This window comes from Anolis sagrei, chromosome 10 (genome assembly GCF_037176765.1).
Source record: "Anolis sagrei isolate rAnoSag1 chromosome 10, rAnoSag1.mat, whole genome shotgun sequence".
Classification (NCBI taxonomy): Eukaryota; Metazoa; Chordata; class Lepidosauria; order Squamata; family Dactyloidae; genus Anolis; species Anolis sagrei.
Window position 1 is genome coordinate 13,539,365 of NC_090030.1, and position 21,448 is coordinate 13,560,812.

Consider the following 21,448-nt stretch of genomic DNA (forward strand, 5'->3'; position numbering starts at 1 on the left):
GGAAACCCAAAGCCTGCTTTTCTGTGCTGTTACTTTCAAACAGAACCAAAAGTAAATTGTGTGGTTTGCTGAAATATCGTGCAAGTTTCTCCCAATATGCACTCATGAAATTTCAAAAGAGACCTCTGGAAATCCTCCATGATGTGTTTGTGTGTCTGTGTGGAGAGAATTAAACGAGGAAAACAACGTTTTCGATGCTCTGCTCCATTCATCAGTTCAGGCTATTGGTTTAAGAGCCATTTCAGAATGCTATTTAAGCATTGCATTTGGCGAGATGATGAGATGTTTATTCAGGAGAACAAAGAGATCTCAAGCACCACAAAGCAGTTCTGACACACACAATACGTTGTGAGGGACACACACACATACACAAATATGGCCCTTGTGGGTTTTGTTTTTTTAATTTCCAATAATGGTTATGGCTCGCAGTAATTTAGAAGTTCAGTCCCTCTCCGTGGAGTTTTCCGTAAAGTCAAATAAAACGATGTTTTATCGGTAATTAAACACCTTGAAGAAATTGCACCAATATTGTTCTACAATATGCTGGGAAATCCCTCTTCCGTCTCCCCGCATCCCCAAATTAACAGGTCCTATTACAATAGCGAGGATTCATTTTGTAATTATCCTGTAGCTGCTGTTCGGTAATCCTCCGGTGAAATACACAGATACTTCACCAGAACAGATAATTAAAAGCAATAATTCTGTGTGTGTGTTTTTTTTAAAAGGGATATATAAAATTAGAGCAGTTCATCATTATCTTTGGGGGAAAATATTTGAGCTTTTGGGGATTGCCACTGATATTTTATTGTTTCCATAACGATCGAACCTCTGTTTCTGTTGGAGAGAAAGAAGCAACGTTTGGTGGGAATTCCGTAATTTCTATTTCTGGCCACAAATGGTCTATAAAGTTGTTAATATATGTAACCAATATATATATATATACGCCGCAGTGATAATAGCGGGACATCCCTTGTCGGTCATACAGAACAGCCGTTGCTATTTCAAGAAACTAAAGGGGAAGGGAAATCTTTCAAAAGTCCATTATGGGATTTCTCCTCAGGTTGGCTGGCAGTTAAAGAACCTGGTCAATGCCTTGCGTGAAGACCCAAACGGCGTGATCTTAACCTTGAAGAAACGGCCCCAGAACACCCTGGTGTCCGCCCCGGCCCTCCTGAAGAACGTACGGTGGAAACCGCTAGCCTTACAGGTAAGGTTCACCTAGGGCTGGGTCTCCTTCTGATGGACATTGTTTTTATTAAAGGCCAAGGCAGGACCATTCTCATATTTATTGAATTTTCCCTGGTATATTTATTTATTTATCATATCAGAAATGAAATGAGAGTACAGTTGTAATATATTTAAAAACACAAACAAAGTTTTTAAAACTTGACATTATACTAAATGTCCTTGGACCAGAAGTTGGCCACTTGGAGTGCCTCTGGTGTTGCTATAAGAAGGTCCTCCATGGTACATGTGGCAGGGCTCAGGTTGCATTGTAATAGGTGGTCTGTAGTTTGTTCTTCTCCACACTCACACGTCGTGGACTCTACTTTGTGGCCACATTTCTTATGGTTGGTTCTGCATCTCATGGTGCCAGAATGCAGTCGGTTCAGTACCTTCCAGGTTGTCTAGTCTTCTGTGTGCCCAAGATGGAGTGTATCACTCCCTATTTATTTACTTACTTACTTACTTACTTATATACACCGCTCTCCTCAGCCTTTCTCAGGCGACTCAAAGCGGTTAACAACATCAATGCAAAACATCACAAGACAAGTATAAAGCAATTAAAACAGATTATAGCATCAACAATTAAACATTAGTATAACAATCATTAGTGCCTCAACAGTAAAATCAGAATCCAGTCTCAACATCCATTATCAGCCAAGGGTTGAGGTTCTGGGTTTTAGCCTGCCACTTTTGGACTCTCGCTTGCTGAGGTGTTCCTGCTGGTATCTCTGTAGATATTCGAAAACTATTTCTTGATTTAAGGCATTGGCGTGCTGGCTGATATCCGAACAGAGGATGAGCCAGAGATGTCATTGCCTTGGTCCTTTCATTGTTGTCTGCTATTTCCTGTTGGATGTCAGGTGGTGAGGTATCAGCTAAACAGTATAATTTTTCCAATGGTGTAGGGCATAGGCATCCTGTGATAATGCAGCATGTCTCATTAAGAGCCACATTCACTGTTTTAACATGTTCCACACTGGGCATGCGTACTCAGCAGCGGAGTAGCGTAGTGCAAGGGCAGATGCCTTCACTGTGTCTGGTTGTGATCCCCAGGTTATGCCAGTCAGCTTTTGTATGATATTATTTCTAGCACTCACTTTTCCCTGGTTGCAAGACCAATCATGCACCTCCCAAGGATCCTGCATAGGAAGGGATCAAATCTCCAAGGAATTCTTATGCTATAAGTCTGCTTACCGTTTTTTGGATAAATTACCTTGACAAAATGAGGCTGTGTATTAGATTTCCATGATATGGTAATATTAATGCTGAGCCAAAGCAAAAGGGGAAGAAACTGCTTCAGGAGAACCTCCTATCTGAGGGACAGTAATTTAATGGCCATGGCTCAATGCTATGGGATGCTGGGATTTGTAGTTTGGTAAGGCATCAGCATCCTTTAGCAAGGAAGGCTCAAGGCCTTGTAAAACAATAGTCCCCATGAATCTATAGTATTGAACCAAGGCAATTAAAGTGGATTCATTCTACAGCATAGATGTGCCCAAAGTTTTCTTTTCTGTGGGATTCCTTCCCAAGTAATCCTCAGAGTTCGAGATTCTTGTCTGTTCTTAAGATGAAAAGCACATTTCTGTGTTTTAGATGGATTAGGAATAAGATGGTTTTCCCTGTAATAGGCAGCAAGAGCATCTAAAGCTTCGGAGAGCTTTTGTCCAACCATTTCAAAACTCCCTGCTTGGGCGGTGATGGCATGATCGTCAGCATAGAAGAAACTCTGTCCTTTCTAGCAGTGGCTGATCATTTGTGTAAAGTGTAAACCGGAAGCGACTTGCAGTATGCCATTCATATAAGATCACATGGAACCCAATCAAATGCCTTCTTGACGTCTAGAGGTGCGGTGTGGATGTTATGGTTCTTCTCCCGATGTTTTTTCAAGCAAAAGTCTGTTTGTTTTTCCCACTCTTCCCTTGAAAAAGAACTTTTTCTGCAGACTTTTCTCAGAATACTCTTCTCCATTTGTTTGTATATAGCAGCTGCCTTCCTCTCCTTCCCCACAACACACATACACACATTGTGGGAGATATAAAAGGGCTACCAATGTGCAGGGTCTGTTGCTGCTATTGCCATTTACAGAGGCAGCACCTCTACTCCCCTTCCCAAAATAGAGGAAAAGAGGCGAGTTATGCTATTACCAAAAAATGTTGCCTCCCAGCCATTCCATTTTGAATCCACCTGAATTTGTCTGATTTTGGAAACTAAGGAGCATCAGGTTTGGTTGATAATTGAATGAGACACAGTGGTTGCAATACCATATAGTGTAAGGTTTGATACCACCATAATGATAATGGCTCAATGGTGTCAAACTGCATTGATTCTGCCGTGTAGATGCACCTCATGGTAGACTTTGGTTCTGATATCAAGGAATGCTTCTGTGATCCTGGCTCTTTTAGACAAAGCAGGGAATGGCCTTACATAGGACTTTAGAGGCTGTTTGGGAAATGAGAGATAGGTGAATGGATGTTGCAGAGGGAAGGGGAGAATACCTGCCTCCACATATGCCTATGTAAAGGACATTTACATGCGCATAAGTATCTAAGATGATGCCAGCCTCCAGGGAGAAAAGGAATAATCCTGCTTAAAAGTCTGGAGCACATGTTCAGTCCAAGTTGGCAGTGCTTGAGCTAAAAGGATCGATGCTCTGACTGTTGAATGATGCCTTATATTCCTAATGTCTCTGCCTTCAAGAGTTTTCAGAGGCCATTTATTTGAAACCCAGCTTGTGGGTGATGTCAGAGGAACAGACTTCTGTTGCCCCGGAGTTACACTTCCCGAAAGGAAGAATCCAGTGACATCCAAACATCTAAGATGCTGCATGCTGCATATTATTATAGTAAATATACAACACTGTATACTCTGGGTTGTTGTAGGTTTTTTGGGCTGTGTGGCCATGTTTTAGAAGCATTCTCTCCTGATGTTTCACCTGCATCTATGGCAGGCATCCTCAGAGGTTGTGAGGTCTGTTGGAAACTAGGAAAATGGGGTTTATATATCTAAGGAAAGAACTCTTGTCTGTTGAAGCTAGGTGTGAATGTTTCAATTGGCCACTGTTGCACTCCAGGACAGGAAAAGCCCTCTGAATGTAAACACCACACTGTTGTTAGGAAAACAATCCTTTTATTGAAGATAATAAAAAAGCAGCAAGTAAAAAGCACTTTAAAGAACTAGGTAAATCCAATTAGGTAAGAAGATAAGCAGGAGCAAAAATAGTCCAAGGTAAAGTTCAGCAAACTCCATAAAAACAAAGTCCACACTTCTCTAATATAATTCAGAAAAGCAGGAAACATTAATCCAAGGCATTTATACAATCCAAGAATCCAAACCATGAAACAAGAAATACTTAAACAAGAAACAAGGACCACTCTCACAACCACCATGTCAGACTACACAGAGAAGCCATTGAAATCCACAAACATGTGGACAATTTCAACAGAAAGGAAGAAACCATGAAAATGAACAAAATCTGGCTACCAGTATTAAAAAATTCTAAAATTAAAACAGCAGAGAGAAAAACAGGCAGGGACATCTAAGCACCTTTCATTAAGAGTTTGCTCCAGGCACAGTCAGCCCATTGTATGCTAATCAAGGTGGTCAGTTGAAAAGATTCACACCTAGCCCAACTTACAAAAGCCTTTTGTCTCACCCTGGTCAGTCCACAGATATATAAACCCCTTTTTTCCCAGCTCCAGCAGACCTCTGAGGAAGCCTGCCATAGATGCAGGCGAAACGTCAGGAGAAATGCCTCTAGAACATGGCCATATAGCCCGAAAAAACCCACAAGAACTGAAGAATCTTCCCATCAAGGCTTTCATGAAACAAGGACGAGAACTACACTTGATTTCAAACCATGCTTCATCTGACTATATTTCCCATACTTGGAACTTTTATCCCCTCGTTAAGCTATCCCAAACACTCATAAATTGGTTTCACTTTAATTGAGATTCCCTTATCTTTTTCTGTTAGATTCTGGCAGACCGCCGAAGGCACTGTTCAGCTTGTCTGTTTTGACTAATCTCCTACCGTCTATCTATTTGCTCATTAACTTCTGCAGGTGCAGAGTTGTTTTCAAGCCTCAAATCCTGGGTACTCTCTGGTAACAATTCAGGGAGTACACCATCATCCCCACACCCTTCAGGGACATTCTCATGGGAAACTGCACTTTGAACAGGGATCTCCTTGTCATTCTCTGCATTAATATCCTTGACCAAACCATTGCCATATTGAAACTCACTGACATCACTCCCCACATCCAAAGCACCCTGATCCTGAAAAACAATCACAGGCTGAGCTCTAACAGCCACAGTGATTGGCATTTGATGGCCTGAGAGTTTTCAGGTGTGGCTTGTTATTGCCTGGGGGAAACCTTTGTTGAGAGGTGATTAGCTGTTCCTGATTATTTCTTGTCTGGAGTTCCTCTGTGTTTGAGTTTTGTTCTTTATTTACTGTATAATTTTTGAGGTTTTTAATATTGATAGCCAGATTTTGTTCATTTTCATGGTTTCCTCCTTTCTGTTGAAATTGTCTACATGCTTGTGGATTTCAATGGCTTCTCTGTGTAGCCTGACATGGTGGTTGTTAGAATGGTCCAGCATTTCTGCGTTCTCAGATAATATGCTGTGTCCAGGTTGGTTCATCAGGTGCTCTGCTGTGTACTCTCTGCTGTAGGGCTGAGCATTCCCTTATCATTGCAGTTGTGGGAGCAGAACGACTGAGTCGGAACATCTTTAGGAGATTTTTCCAAAGTGAGACTCTTGGAATATTTTCGCCACAATATTTTTTTACATTTGGGAGGGGGAAACATTATTGAATGTTTTCCTTTGTGTATATGAGAATGCAATAAATAAAGCTATAAATCCCTACTGCAAGGGAAGGGATGCTTTTTAGTCTATTCAAGTCCCAAAGTACTTTTCCTTTTTAAGAAGTTTCCCCCAAAGATTTGCCTATGTTTATTGCCCTCCAAGATCCACCCATGGAATCCAATCCTGTCCTATGGAGCAACAGATGATTCCGCATTATTCATAATCATGATTTGAAGGTTGCTACCGAGTGCAATTAGTGAGGTCTAATTCACACATTGGATGCTACTGTCACTGAATGCTAATTTGTATGTGTGCGCATGTGGCATGTAAACTGGTTCCAGAGTACAGCGGGATAAAGCAAGCCATGCAACGAAGCCTCCAAAATATCTCTCTTGGCCCTGTCTCGGCGTTTTCCATCAGCGCATTAGCTTTGCCATCGTGTGCCGTGTAACAGCAGGAGAACGTTCTCCTGTGACAGTGTTTTATTCCGATGTTGTCAGCTTTTAATTAGAAAACATGGCAGGCGTGCCAACCATGCTGCGTGCATCCCCAGAGGGACCTGGCATGATATGAGTGGGATGATTTCATATCAGAGATCCCATGTGGGCTTCTTGAAAGGATCTCTTTCCCTTACAGTTACCATTTCTGGTTCTCTCCCCTTCCGACATTGAATTACCTTAGCAAACCACTCTCGTTACACCACTTTATGAATATTTATGGAAGGACAATACTGATACTTCTCTGATTTACATTGCTGCACCATCAAGAGATGGTGAACCCTGCAAAATGTAAAAGCTATGTATAACACACAGGCACCACCTAAAATAAAGCCATCAAAAAGACGAGGGAGTATGGTTGTTGAAACAGCTGTATATTTAAATTTCTCTTTATTTTAATCGTTGAAATATATCCCACTGAATAGACCAATATCAGGGGAGATTAGAGCAGAGAAGGGGAGAGACATTTCGCATTTTAAAAGGTAGGAACTGGGAAACACTAGAACTGAGAGACTTAAGATGCTTCTTCAAATGAATTCCACTGCTACCATTCCAGCATTAATCAGGCTGAGGTAATATTGTGAGTTTGTTCTTTAACACACACTGTGCCACTGTAGTTTCTTAGTGGCTGCTGTGAAGCTGACTTTAGAAATACTTTGACCACAAAGGTACACACACTGAGGCTGGTATAAGTTAATGAAAGAATAAGAAGGTTTATTGAACAAGGTTGAAATAATTCAGGTACAAATGCTTATTGGTTTTGGAAAATACTGGCATAAAAAGCTTTTGGTTGCGTTAGAGTAAACTCTTAAACTCTTGTGGGTTACAAGTCTTCAAAGTTCCACCACAAAAAATTACTTCAGGAAATTAATCTCTGAAAGTAACTCCCCAAACTGCCCCTTAGGAATCTAGCCAAAAATATCCTGAACTAGATTTCCCTAGAAATTGAACAGTCCACGAACTGGGCCACAGCAATGCGTGGCAGGGAATGGCTATATATATATATATATATATATATATATATATATAGCAGTATCTCTGAATTCACACAGAAAGCAGAGGGAATAAACAGTCCTTTTAAACAATCTTTAAAATATGCTTCATGCCTTAGAAATGATCAGGCTTCAGAGAGTTGACAGCTATTTCCAGTCAGCGCTCTCTTCAATCTCTGAGGTGAAAGTGGCAGTTAAAACCATTTGTCTCAGCAGCAAACCAGAGACAGTAGCCGATCGGAATTCTGGCTCCTGGCATGCTAAGCCAATCAGCTGCCGACACATATTTTTCCAGTCAACCCATTTCAATGGTTCTGTTTGACTCATGAGTGGATCTGGATCCAACCCAATGTGACCAGTAGCATTCCAAAAATTCTGATCTTTCCTTTCCACAATTGAAAGGAGATGTTGACAAGCTGGAATGTGTCCAGAGGAGGGTGACTAAAATGATCAAGGGTCTGGAGAGCAATCCCCATGAGGAGTGGCTTAAAGAGCTGGGCATGTTTAGCCTGAAAAAAAAAGGCTGAGAGGAGACATGATGAGGGCCATGTATAAATATGTGGGGGGAAGTCATAGGGAGGAGGGAGCAAGCTTGTTTTCTGCTGCCCTGGAGACTACGAGAAGGAACAATGACTTCAAGCTACAGTAAAGGATATTCCACCTGAACATGAGGAAGAACTTCCTGACTGTGAGAGCCATTCAGCAGTGGAACTCTCTGCCCCAGAGTGTGGTGGAGGATCCTTCTTTGAAGGCTTTGAAACAGAGGTTGGATGGCCATCTGTCAGGGGTGCTTTGAATGCTATTTTCCTGCTTCTGACCCATGGGCTATGATTCCCTAATCCTTGAGATATCCCTGGGTTAAATCTTGGATGTTCTTCGTGTTGCGTAACTGAATTATAACCTACATTTTTATTGTGCATAATACGTTGAGATATATGTGAGTGTGAAAGAACATCTTTAGTGGGACAGAGAGATTGGTTTCCTTCCACTGAGGCATCGCCTTCCAAATAACTCTAAGCTTCCAGGGATTCTGTGAGATAGAGATATTTCCACAAATCTCTCTTTGGGGAGAATTTTTTGTTAGAGCCAACCATGAGAAAGCTTCCAAGGAAGTGATGCCAGACAGGCCAATGCACATGCCAGCTTTTGCTGCAGAAAAGAGCATGCGGCGAAGGGAGGGGGGAGGCGCAAATCGCTAGAAGGGACTACTTTACTCAATCTGTTCTTTCTGTCTCTCTTTTTCTTCTCTTTCACCCTCTGCCTCCCTTTCTCCAGCCTGTCATTCCAACCAGCCCAACGAGCAATTCCACCACGCCAACGAGCACAATGGGCTTGAGCTCCAAAATGGACAACTCGACTCTCCAAGATGTTTTCATCCTCTCCCCCATGTCAGGACTTTATGGCCCCAGGTATACTTTGCATGTGGACACCAGAACCATAGACTACAAGATAAACAATTCAGACTTATTTATTATTATTTATTTATTTAGGGCTTTTCTATCCCGTCCTTTCTCAATCTCCGCAGAGGGACTCAGGCCGGCTAACAAAGTAGCACCCCATGGCAGCCACATCAAAACATAAATATACAATTAACAGCAATGTAATAATAACAATATAAAACAGTATAAACAGTATAAAACCATATAAACAATATAAAAACAGACAATAAATAGTCAGTAGTCACCAATTTAAATCATTATCCAAGGGCAATACATCAGTTCTAAATAAGTCAACACGTCAGCAGGTCAGCCTATTCTCCAAAGGCCTGATCCCATAGCCATTATTATACTTGTTTCCGGAAGGTCAAGAGGGATACAGCAGATCTAATTTCACTCGGGAGGGAGTTCCACAGCCGGGGGCCACCACAGAAAAGGCCCCTGTCCCTTGTGACAATGGGGGGACAATGAGCAGGGTCTCCTCAGATGATCTTAGGGCCCTAGGTGGATCGTAGCAGGATAGTTTAATAGTTAACTTAATAGTTTAGACCAGGCATGGGCAAACTTCAGCCCTCCAGGTGTTTTGGACTTCAACTCCCACAATTCCTAACAGCCAGTAGGCTGTTAGGAATTGTGGGAGTTGAAGTCCAAAGCACCTGGAGGGCTGAAGTTTGCCCATGCCTGGTCTATATTGTAAGTCAGGGATGGGATGGGGAGATGGATTGCGCCCCCAACCCTTCTGTGGTCAGATGACCCAGTGGAAGCACTGGCACTTAACTAGGTTGCATTGCAGCAGGTGGTCAGTGATTGGCTCTTCTCCACACTCGCATGTCATGGATTCCACTTTGTAGCCCCATTTCTTAAGATTGGCTCTGCATCTTGTGATGCCAGAGCACAGTCTGTTCCCCTTGACATTAAATCTAGTCGAGTCCGACTCTGGGGGATAGTGTTCATCAGTATTTCTAAGCTGAAGAACCAGCGTTGTCCATAGACACCTCCAAAGTCATGTGGCCAGCATGATTTGCATGAAGTCCCATCACCTTCCCACCTAGGCAATACCTATTGATCTACTCCTATTTGCATGTTTTCGAACTGCTATGTTGGCAGGAGCTGGGGCTAACAGCAGGAGCTCACCACGTCCTGCAGATTCGAACCACCGACCTTTCAGTCAGCAAGTTCTGCAGCTTAGTGGTTTAATCCAGCACTGTGTCTCCCTTACTCATAGTAAAGAAAGGGAAAGCCAACATGCCTGACAAATATACAAAGCCAATATTGGGTTGTTGTAGGTTTTTTGGGCTACAACAACCCAGTGATTCCAGACATGAAAGCCTTTGACAATACAAAGCCAATACTGTTCTTAATGAGAGAGGAGGATGAAAAAATGTTCTGGGGTTCTCCTTCCTTGGGTTTCTCTGTTTGTCTTTCGACCTGAGTAGATATGACTGTTCAAAGTATCTAGCAAGTTTGTTTAATATACTCGACTAACCTTTAAGACTCCTGTCCTTGCAGACTTGAACTTCTCTAAGGTAGCTATTGATTTCCTGACCAATTGCTTAGAAGTTCTTAACCACAGTTTTGATTCTCTGCCAGTTGCATTATTTCTGGAAGACAGGACACCGCTCCACTTTACAGGAGAGACAAAAGCAACACAAGAGCTGAGAAGATCTACTTTTGTCCGCATTAATATTTCATCATCCTTATTGAGCAACAGTCCCTTCCTCTTCAATCAGACATACTTCAAGAAGTCCTCTTTTTTTGTTGTTACTCTTTTCATCCCTCACCAGCCGCAATTTATTCTGATCTTTTTCTTTTCAGACTAGGGCTATAAAGTACACTTTCCAGGGGTTCCTTCATTGTTATTTTGGGCACAAAAGAGTGTGTGCAGGAAATATTACACTGTGCCCCCTCCCCAAATTAAATTTTGCACCAAAATGTATTTTTGCATGATTTCTTTTTGCAAACAAATACTTATGAAATGTTCATTAAAATAAAATAAAAATATGTAATTTGTATCATAATCTTGCCCATTAGGTATGGGTTTGCAATTTTGAAATTGTCCTCAGAAATACACAAATACATCCCTATTCCTTTCAGTCATTCCGAGAAAGGGCTACCTACCAATAGACTTGACCCCGGATCCGTTTTTAGCCATTCCCTTCAGCCAATCTGGCTTCTTCAGTTTGATCCAGTATCCATAAAGGCAAGGACCAGCCATGTAGCCGGGAGGGGGGGGGCTTGAGGGGCTTCAACCCCCCCCCCCCCCCGAAATTCTCATGGTGGTTCGCGAAAAGGCCTTACTGGTGCATTATTTAAACTGTTATGTTTATTCATATCATGATCTGATCACCATACTCAATATATCCCATATGCATGGGGGTATTGGGGTAATGATACAAAAGGTTTGCTAGGGTAGACTCTCTTTCACTCAGACTCAGCCCCTCCCCCGAAACTCACCCCCCCCCGAAACCCCCCCTGAAAAAAAACTCAGCCCCCCCCCCCCCCGAATCGAAATCCTGGCTACGGGCCTGGCAAGGACCCAGCCGTAACGGATTATCATCCGAAAAGGGACCAACTTTCTTTGGAAGCTTTTAAACAGAGGCTGGATGGCCATCTGTCAGGGGTGATTTGAATGCAATATTCCTGCTTCTTGGCAGAGGGTTGGACTGGATGGCCCATGAGGTCTCTTCCAACTCTTTGATTCTATGATTCTATGAAATGGCAGCTGATCATGGCTCCTCCTCCCCTCTTCAGCATCATAGTTAAATCTTTTTTATTTTCCTTTATTTTCCTGATTCTTTTTATTTAGTGGGACTGGATGGGAGTTGGGGACCCGAGGGACAGTGTATGAGGTGCGCATGCACGATTGGGGGCTTGCAGAGTCACCCTTTTAGCTTCTTCTTTTTTTCCCTTCCCTTCCTCTCCTTCAGAAAATACTTCTAAAAGTTAAGGATAGTAAGTAATCCCAGCAAACAAAAAGAGAAACCTACCTCTCCTCTAGAGCTCAAAGTAGAAACAGCTTTAAGGAGGCAAAACCTGAAGCAGAAAGGAGATTGCAGTCAGTAGAGAAAAGAGAGGGGATGTTTAAGGTAGTCCAAGGAGGATAGCTCTACTCCTTGACCCAACATTTCTCTGGACTTTTTCTACTGCACTTTCCTGGAACCTGAGGCTTTTGTTTAACTTTGCTAGGTTGAAACTTAGAGCATACCAGTTTCTAAAAGAGACCCAGAGAAGAATGACACAAGAGAAGGCTCCAGATGAGCTGCCAAGAGGGTTGGTGTAGTTTTTTTCGGGCTATATGGCCATGGTCTGGAGGCATCACCTCACCTCACTACCTCTGAGGATGCTTGCCATAGATGCAGGCGAAACGTCAGGAGAGAATGCCTCCAGACCATGGCCATATAGCCCAAAAAAACCTACAACGAGCTGCCAAGTGTTTTCAAGCACCAACCTTTGGTTTTCTCTCTCCCTTTATTATTTATTTTTGAACTGAGTTGGACACTCTTGCGATCCTTCTAAGACAAAGCAGGATACAATAGTCTATTCCATTTTAATTGTTTGTATTTTAGAAAAACCACGTTGATCTCCTTGTAGACCATTGGTTGCCAACAAGCCATTTGCCTCACTTCTTTCTCTCTTCTTAGGGATGACATTGGGATCGTGTCTTGCGATGACATCAGTAAATATGGCATCGGGAAGTCTGGGATGAAGGGTTCAGAGTCTCCAAGCTACTTTTTGGAACACGAAACCGGAAAGTATTACACGTTAATAGAAGGCGAGGGCCATCCAGTGAGCTCTGAATATGAAAGAGGAAGAGCCACAGGTGTGCGGCGGAGAGAGAAGACACCCACGCATGGTACGCTTCCTGCCTTTGACCTTTTACAGTTGCAAGCTTTATTCCATTGATAGGCTGATTCATTGCCAACGTTCAGCTGGAAATGCTCTTCCTTGCTGGTAATAGGTTAATGGAAACCATCATGCTAATGTGCCATGATTAAAACTTAACAGATTTATATGACCACAATCTAATATCTGCAAGTATTTATAAGATCTGACTACATGGTTGTGGTTTTGCTCCATCATAAGACAAGTGAGAGCTGCTGGTTGAGACCAACATTTCATTAAGCCTAGTTTCGCATTTCACACACTTTTCAATCAAATATTTCTAAGGTAAGGATAATGGGATTTGCCAAGCCCATCATGTACATCCCCCCTTTCCCATCTCTAGGTCCCTTTCTGTGCCTGTTTCATATAGAATTTTATTATATTGATATGTTATGAGATGTATAGCCAACACAGAATAAAACCTACTGTCTGCAATTTAGAAACATACACTTTTTTCCAGTAATATACTTTTTATTTACAATGGCAAGGAAGTTTTAGCAGTCACACAATCTCTACAAATATACACATGTCATAGGTATGTATCTAATACAAATCAGTCGCTAAGTTCTTCCTCATCACTAAAATATGCACTTTTCTTGATCCGTGGTCGTCTTGAATCTGATGTTGAGGTTTCACCTGCAATCTGTATTGCCCTTTGTTGCTCTTCTTCAATTTTAGCTTGCTGGAAAGCTATAGCTTGACTGAGGCTGTCAAGAGCAGGGTCTTCTCCTTCATCTTCACTCTCTTCTTCATCCTCAATTTCTTCTTCTGGTTCAGCTATTTTCTTCTTTTTCTTCTTTTCTTTCTTTTTGGGTGGCTCACGTTCTCCTAGCATATTCTTAGGACAAGCATAGCTTAAGTGTCCTGCTTCTCCACATTCATAGCACTTTGATTTGTCATAGTAGTTTGCCTTCGGATGAATTCTGCAGCTCTTCCATTGTCAATAGCAATACTTGCTTTTATTACTCTTCCAAACAGTTGCTTATTGTTAAGTGCCCGAGAACTTTTTTAAGTCTGAATGTTTGTATATTGTCAAAGACACTTTTTTTTTGCTTCGGATTGAGCCCAGATCTGTTTTATTTGTTTGTTTGTTTGTTTGTTTGTTTATTTGTGACATTTATATGCTGCCCTTCTCACCTCGAAGAGGACTCAGAGCGACTTATAAGAGATAATGTATATACATTATACCAGGGGTCCTCAAACCTTTTAAATAGAGGGCCAGGTCACGGTCCCTCAAACTGTTGGAGGGCCAGATTATAATTTGAAAAAACCCATGAATGAATTCCTATGCACAGGTCACATATCTTATTTGTAGTGCAAAAAACACTTAAAAACAATACAATAATTAAAATGAAGAACAATTTTTAAAAATATAAACTTATTAGTATTTCAGTGGGAAGTGTGGGCCTGCTGATGAGATAGGATTGTTGTTGTTGTTGTTGTTGTTGTTGTTATGTGCTTTTGAGTCATTACACACTTAGGTTGACCCTGAGCGAGGGCCGGGTAAATTACCTTGGAGGGCCGCATCCGGCCCCCGGGCCTTAGTTTGAGGACACAAGAAGACAATGGATTCCCAACAATACAAAAAACACAAATCCACTAAAAGTTGTGGTACATAAATGACAACGGTCGATATTGCCTAACAGTTTGTATAGTATAATATTCAACAAACGACAAATTTATATGGTATAGGCATAACACAGTGTATAATGAACAACAACCAGTTGTTTACGAAGATTACACATACATAACATAAAGAGTCTTTTGGTGTAAAGACAACTTGTCTTCAGGGCATAAGATCCCTTGCTTTAGAAAATTTTCGGTTCATTATACACGGATATCCACATCCATGTGGCCTGAAGAGAAGTTGGTTTTACACCAAGAAAGACTCTTTACATTACGCTTACTCTAAAGCAAGGGATCTTATGCCCTGAAGACAAAAGACTCTTACACCAAAAGACTCTTTATGTTATGTATGTGTAATCTTCGTAAACAACTGGTTGTTGTTCACTATACACTGTGTTATGCCTATAGGATCTTAGTTTGAGGATCTTAGTTTGAGGACCCCTGCATTATACCATTAGCACACTACAATATCAGCGCTATACATCACTATATTGTACTATACAATTATATTGTAATATTATTAGCAATATTACATGTAATATTATATATATATATATATATATATATATATATAATATCTTATTATTATTACTATTATACTGTATTACATTATGATATTATAAATATTATATGTATATACAATATATTATATTATATATTATATATTAGCATAGCACAGGAGACAAGGTGGAACTGTCCCCTGGCCTCCCCTGTCTTCACTCTGGCTCAGAGCAGCAGTTGCTGATAGGGGGAGGGGTCTCCAACTGATGACATATGCAGGAGACAAGAGAGAAAAGAGAGGGGATTTTTAAGGTAGTCCAGGAAGGATAGCTCAACTGGGCTTCAGGTCATCATTTAACCATTTCCTTCGGCCAATCCGGCTTCTTGTTTATTCAGGTGCCCATAACAGCAAGGAGCCAGCCGTCACAGATTCCCGTCCGAAACGGGAACATGTGACAGCCGATCTCAGCTTCTCCTCCCCTATTCGGCAACACAATTTAATGTTTTTCCTTTATTTTCTTGATTCTGTTTATTTATTAGGACTAACTGGGAGTTGGGAATGTACAGGACAGGTGGGTGGAGTGTACACGTGCATTTGGAGGCTTGGAGAGTCAACCTTTTAGCTTCTTCTTCCCTTTCTCTCCTTCAAATACTTCTAAAAGATAAGATATTATTATTATTATTATTAATCCCAGCAAACAAAAAGAAAACCCTCATTCTCTGAAAACGACTCCCACCTAGTTACCTCTCCTCTAGAGTAGAAAGAAGAAACAGCTTTAAGGAAGCATTAAACCTGGAGATTGAAGCGTGCCCACTCCAGACAGGGCCTGAGAAAAAGAAGGGTTTTTTTAAGGAAGCCCATGGAGGATAACTCCAGGTCGATTAGTCTTTCTTCCCTGGGAAGTGGGAAGCCTCCTTAAATGCCTTGGAAGCTGCATAAAGGGAGAGAGCATGCTTGCCTGCAACGTGTCTCCTCTAGAGTAGAAAGAAACATCTTTAACAAAGCATTAAACCCGGTCTCCTCTATAGACAGAAGAGAAGGGGGTGCAGAAAGAGTGGTATCTTAATGCTTTTAATCCAGGTCTTAATGAAAAATATGGGAGACTGTGGGAAGTCACCCCCCACCCCACTGTCACATAATGGGGTAGATAGAGTGCTTTCTTAACCCTGCTGCTGACACCCAGGCTTCCTTGAAGGAATAAAGGAAAGGGTCCCAGGAACGGAAAGGGAAACCTTGTAAGTTCCCCACTGATGCTAATGGGCCAGATCTAGCCACAGTTTTCAGCTGCAGACCAAAAATGGCTATCCGACTACCCACCCATTTTTGGAAGTTGTAGGAAAATGGAGATGGAGGTCTGCAGGTATCCATCCAGCAGAAATGGATTGAGGTTTTGCCAAAATTTGCAAGCCTACAATGTAATACCAGAAACATGAATTTGCAGTCACAAAAGAAGGAATACAGAAAACTAACTTAAAGGGAGTATGACCCACTTTGAGTCTCCTTTGGGAGATATAAAGCAAGGTATAGATAACAATAACAATAATAATAAGACAGTTTTCCATCTAATCCATTGTGATCAAATATAACTGGAAGTACCTGGTGGTGCAGTGGGTTAAACCACTGAGCTGCTAAACTTGTTGACTGAAAGGTCACAGGTTCGAATCCAGGGAGTGGTGTGAGCTTTCACTGTTTGCCCCAGCTTCTGCCAACCTAACAGTTCGAAAACATGCAAATGTGAGTAGATCAATAGGTACCACTCCAGATGGAAGGTAACAGCACTCCATGCAGTCATGCCAGCCACATGACCTTGGAGGTGACTACAGACAACACCGGCTCTTCAGCTTAGAAATGGAGATGAGCACCAACCCCCAGAGTCGGACTTAATGTCAGGGAAAAGCCTTTACCTTTAACTAGAGCTCCATATTTTTCCCCCTATCCTTATATAAAGATTCCTGGGTTTCCATGGAGGTCTTCCTTCCAAGCCTAACAATGGTGAGCTTCTGGACATAGAGGAGATAGGTGTGTTCAAGGTGGTCTGTCATTTGGTTCCACGTTCAGTCTGGGAGATGAAGACTCATGCAAATTTACTTTTTTAAGAAAAGCTAAAGCGGATGGATTCCTCTCGTATTCTGGGAATCCTACCAGCAGGACATGAAGACAAGAGCTGATATCATCTCCCTCGAGTAACCTTTATTCATTGCCATGCTATTTATGGATCCGTTCTTGGGTTCTTCAGCCATTTGGCCATTGTCCTCCTTGAATTTGTCTAGATGAGCAATTTAAGACCATCAAGCTCCTAAATTGCCATATAAGCAAAAAAGAAAGGTTGGCATAACTTCTAGTGCAACTTATGATGAGGTCCAAGATTGTTTTAACTGAAAGGCTGAAATCCAAACTCTATTTGCAATATATCCCTTCCCTCTTTCAGGCCTTGGAGCTGTGCAAAAACCAGCTCCAGAGAAGCAGTACTAAACTACATAGGCAAATACAAATAGGTTCTCCTAGCCCTACGTGACCTTGATTGTAATGTGAATGGAGCCCTTGGGAAGTTTACCAATGATGTATCATTTCCACCTGTGGCAATTCCTTCCATTTGGAAGGAGGATGAGCAGAGGATGATAGCATTTTTTCAAGGGGCCTTCATGAGCATCAGAATTATTCTGTGATTATGCAGAGCGCTTCGCTTCTTTGTTTTCACTTGGAAATGTTCCGAAGTTGATTGGTAATCAATTGCAAAGAGAAACGTTGGCCTGGAAACTCATTAGCTTTTGCTCTTGCTCTTTTAATTTTTTGACTAGCTGTCAGAAGAAATGACAATAAAGGAGACGCTGAGAGATGGATGTCTGGGAGATGTACCAGGAATCTGTCTGGAACCTGTATGATGTACAGAACCATTTTTCTTTCAAAGCTACAACATTTCCCTTACAATTATCCTTCAGCTGGCTCTGATTCACAAGGAATAGACAAACCATTGGTTATTAGACATAGCAGCTAAATGCTGATTTAGTGCTGAGAAGTCTCATATTCTGCGTTGGTCAGATATCACCTGGAATATTTTGTTCATTTCTGGACATCATCTGCAAGAAAGATGCTATCCATTTTCTCCACACTGTGAATCATCTCCTTAGATCAGCGTTTCTCAACCTGGGGGTCAGAACCCCGGGGGGGGGGGGTCAAGAGGGGGGGTATCAGAGGGGTTGCCAAAGACCATCAGAAAACACAGTATTTTCTGTTGGTCATGGAGGAATTGGCCCAATTCTCTTGTTAGTGCAGTTCAGAATGCTCTTTGATGGTAGATATTAGGGATTCCTCATCTTCAGAGGAGGAAGGGGAGCAGGGAAGTGCTCCGGAATTGGAGGGAGAAGAAGAATCAGACGATGAGGGTTTGAAAGTGTCCACATTTCTAGAGAGACGAAAAGAGACAGAGCACAGATGGTGGTCTGCTAGGATAGCTGCTAAAAACGCTGAGCTAATTGGGAGATGCCCTACCACCTCCTGCATGGGGAATTCAGGGCTATAAATCAGTAGCAGGAGGAGTCAGCTTTCGCTGGTAACAACGACCCTGATACTTATGTTTTCACTCCTATGGAATCTGTTTTGTGTCTGGTTCTAAGAACTTAGTTCATCGTCTGTTGTCTGATGGAAGACTGGTGTTTCTTTTGGGACTTCATAAGAGACATGAATTTGTGTCTGGATTAAGATTTCCTTGTTTTCTTTTGCACATTTCAATTGCATTTGCTTATCACTTGTGTTTGCTGGAGTAAAGCATTTTTCTTTTACTTTCAAAATTGTCTAAAGGCTGTTTTTTGAAGGGCAACTCAGGACAGTAGGTGAAACTATAAATCCCAGCAACTACAACTCTATTTTCTATTTTCCTCACACTCCACCAGTGCTCACATTTGGGCATATTGATTATTCATGCCAAGTTTGGTCCAGATCCATCATTGTTTGAGTCCACAGTGCCCTCTGGATGTAGGTGAACTACAACTCCCAAACTCAAGGTCAATACCCACCAAACCCTTCCAGTATTTTCTGTTCATTATGGGAGTTCTGTGTGACAAGTTTGGTTCAATTCCATCATTGGTGAAGTTCAGAATGCTCTTTGATTGTAGGTTAAATATAAATCCCAGCAACTACAACTACCAAACGACAAAATCAATCCCTCCACCAACCCCACCAGTATTCAAATTTGGGTGTATTGGGTATTTGTGCCAAATTTGGTGAAGTGAATAAAAATACATCCTGCATATCAAATATTTACATTACAATTCATAACAGTAGCAACGAAAATAATGTTATGGTTGGGTGTCACCACAACCTGAGGAACTGTATTAAGGGGTCGTGGCATTGGGAAGTTTGAGAAACACTGCCTTAGATTTCAAAGGTTTGTTGTGAAGATTAAATTGCCCCGTGCTCCTTGGAGGTAGAGCAGTACAGAAAAAGGCTGCATAAGCAAAAAGAAGATGAGGGAAAGGAGATCTCTTTCTGTGCCCAAGGTGAAACATCTGTGACTTTTCTCTGGCAGATGTTCCAAAGATCTAGCAATGAGGTCATGGCTCAAGTGACTTTACAAGTAGACAGGCAGATATAAAAGAAACAGGAGAAACCCATGGAGAAACCCCATGAGAAATAGAAGAATGGGCACTTGCCTGCCTGGAGAGTTGGAAAAACAGAGCACAGTGACTATTTGATATCTGTGGCAAAACAATGCCAAGCAACAGCTATTGAACACTGAAAGCAAAGCTTTGAGATCAAAAGTGCCTTTTCTAGCTTCTTTTGAAATGAAGACCAAATGCTGGTCCATTAAAATCATCACAAATGAGAGCAGCTTAATAAACATTTTAAGAGCAGCGATGAAGACACAAAGGAGTAGCCAAGCTTATAAGTTCCTCTGATATGTTCTGCAGGATGGACCCTAAGCAAAGCTAAAGAGGGAAGTTGTTGTGCAAAGACTATGTTTGAGAGTATTGCCAACACTTTTCAAATAAGATGGAGGAAACTTTAGTGGATATAATTACAACTTGCACATTCTTATGAATTAAGATCTGAGAATCATAGAGTTGGAAGAGACCTCATGGGCCATCCAGTCTAACCTCCTGGCAAGAAGCAGGAAAATCACATTCAAAGGACCCCCAACAGATGGCCAGTCAGCCTCTGTGTAAAAGCCTCCAAAAAAAGCCTCCACGACACTCCGAATCAGAGAGTTTCACTGCTGAACAGTTCTCACAGTTAGGAAGTTATTCCTAATGTTCAGGTGGGTTCTCCTTTCCTGTAGTTTGAAGCCATTGTTCTGTGTCCTAGTCTCCAGGGCAGCAGAAAACAAGCTTGTCCCCCCCCCCCCCTCTCTATGATTTCCCCTCACATATTTATACATGTCTCCTCTCAGCCTTCTTTTCTGCAGGCTAAACATGCTCAGCTCTTTAAGCCACTCCTCATAAGGCTTGTTCTCCAGACCCTTGTTTCTTTGAGTCGCCCTTCTCTGGACACATTCAGGCTTAGAGTCAACATCAGTGTGCTTCCAGGTGTGGCCTGACCAAGGCAGAATAGTGTCTACATCCAGGGAAATCATACTTCTCCTATATTCTGCCTTGGTCATACCCAACCTGGAATACCCTGCAGAAGAATTATGTTTCTTCTGCAGGATACAGTTTCCAGATTCTTTCCACCCAAACACAACCATTTTTAAGAAGGCAGAAGATCAAAGCATGTCGGACCTTGGGGATCTGGGGGCTGAACGAGGATTGAATGATGAGTTGACTGAGGGAAGGGGAGAATCTTTGGGCAGTCATAGGATTGAGAACATTGTGGAGTGGCAGCGGTCTATGATGGCCGCTCAGAGGACGATCAATAATATAACAACAGATCTTTTGGTTCAGCCAACCGCAGCCTGCACTCAGGATCATCATCTACAAACTGACATGTTCGCGGTGGACATTGCTGACCAATTGGTAAACAGAGGCAGATGGACCTCTAAGAGGGCAGTTTGTAATTCCTTGGCCCAAATCCTGGGTAAAAGACAACAGGATATAAGACTAGAAGCCATAGTGTGGTTATGGAGGGACTACCAATCATCTGACCGTTCCTCCCATCTTCAAATAACACCAGAAGACAATTCATGGCTCGGAGAGCTTATGGCAAAGCGCTCTGTCTTAAAGAAATGGGGCATTACCATTAGGAGGGTAGTTATGGACCCCCAGATACGCCCCTTATTTGCCTCCGGGGTTCCTTGTCGCCATACTCCATCAGGTCCCCGTGTGAACTCCACAATTAGCTCCCCGGTTATGGCCTCCCCCTCCCCCCCTCCTGGTTCATACCATTTTGAGACTCCATCTGCCCCGGTCGCCCCCGCTCAACCAGCCACACTCCTTCGCTCGAGAACACTCCCCTTATTCAGCCCACTCAGCTCCCTTGATGTTTCATTATCTACCACATCATCAGAAACGTCCTTACCTAACGCCCAAGGGAGATTATTCCCCAG

General features: G+C 42.1%; 1 protein-coding gene across 2 annotated transcripts in view; it reads left to right on the forward strand.

Annotated features, from left to right (window-relative positions):
• The window catches only part of LOC132762992 (connector enhancer of kinase suppressor of ras 2-like), a 433,687-nt gene that overhangs the window by 258,680 nt on the left and 153,559 nt on the right, over window positions 1–21,448 (forward strand). For both annotated transcript variants that reach the window (XM_060756293.2, XM_060756292.2), the window contains exons 9-11: window positions 1,061–1,207; window positions 8,800–8,933; window positions 12,602–12,813. In XM_060756293.2, the coding sequence (XP_060612276.2) occupies window positions 1,061–1,207; window positions 8,800–8,933; window positions 12,602–12,813 (493 nt within the window). The remainder of the gene's footprint in view (window positions 1–1,060; window positions 1,208–8,799; window positions 8,934–12,601; window positions 12,814–21,448) is intronic.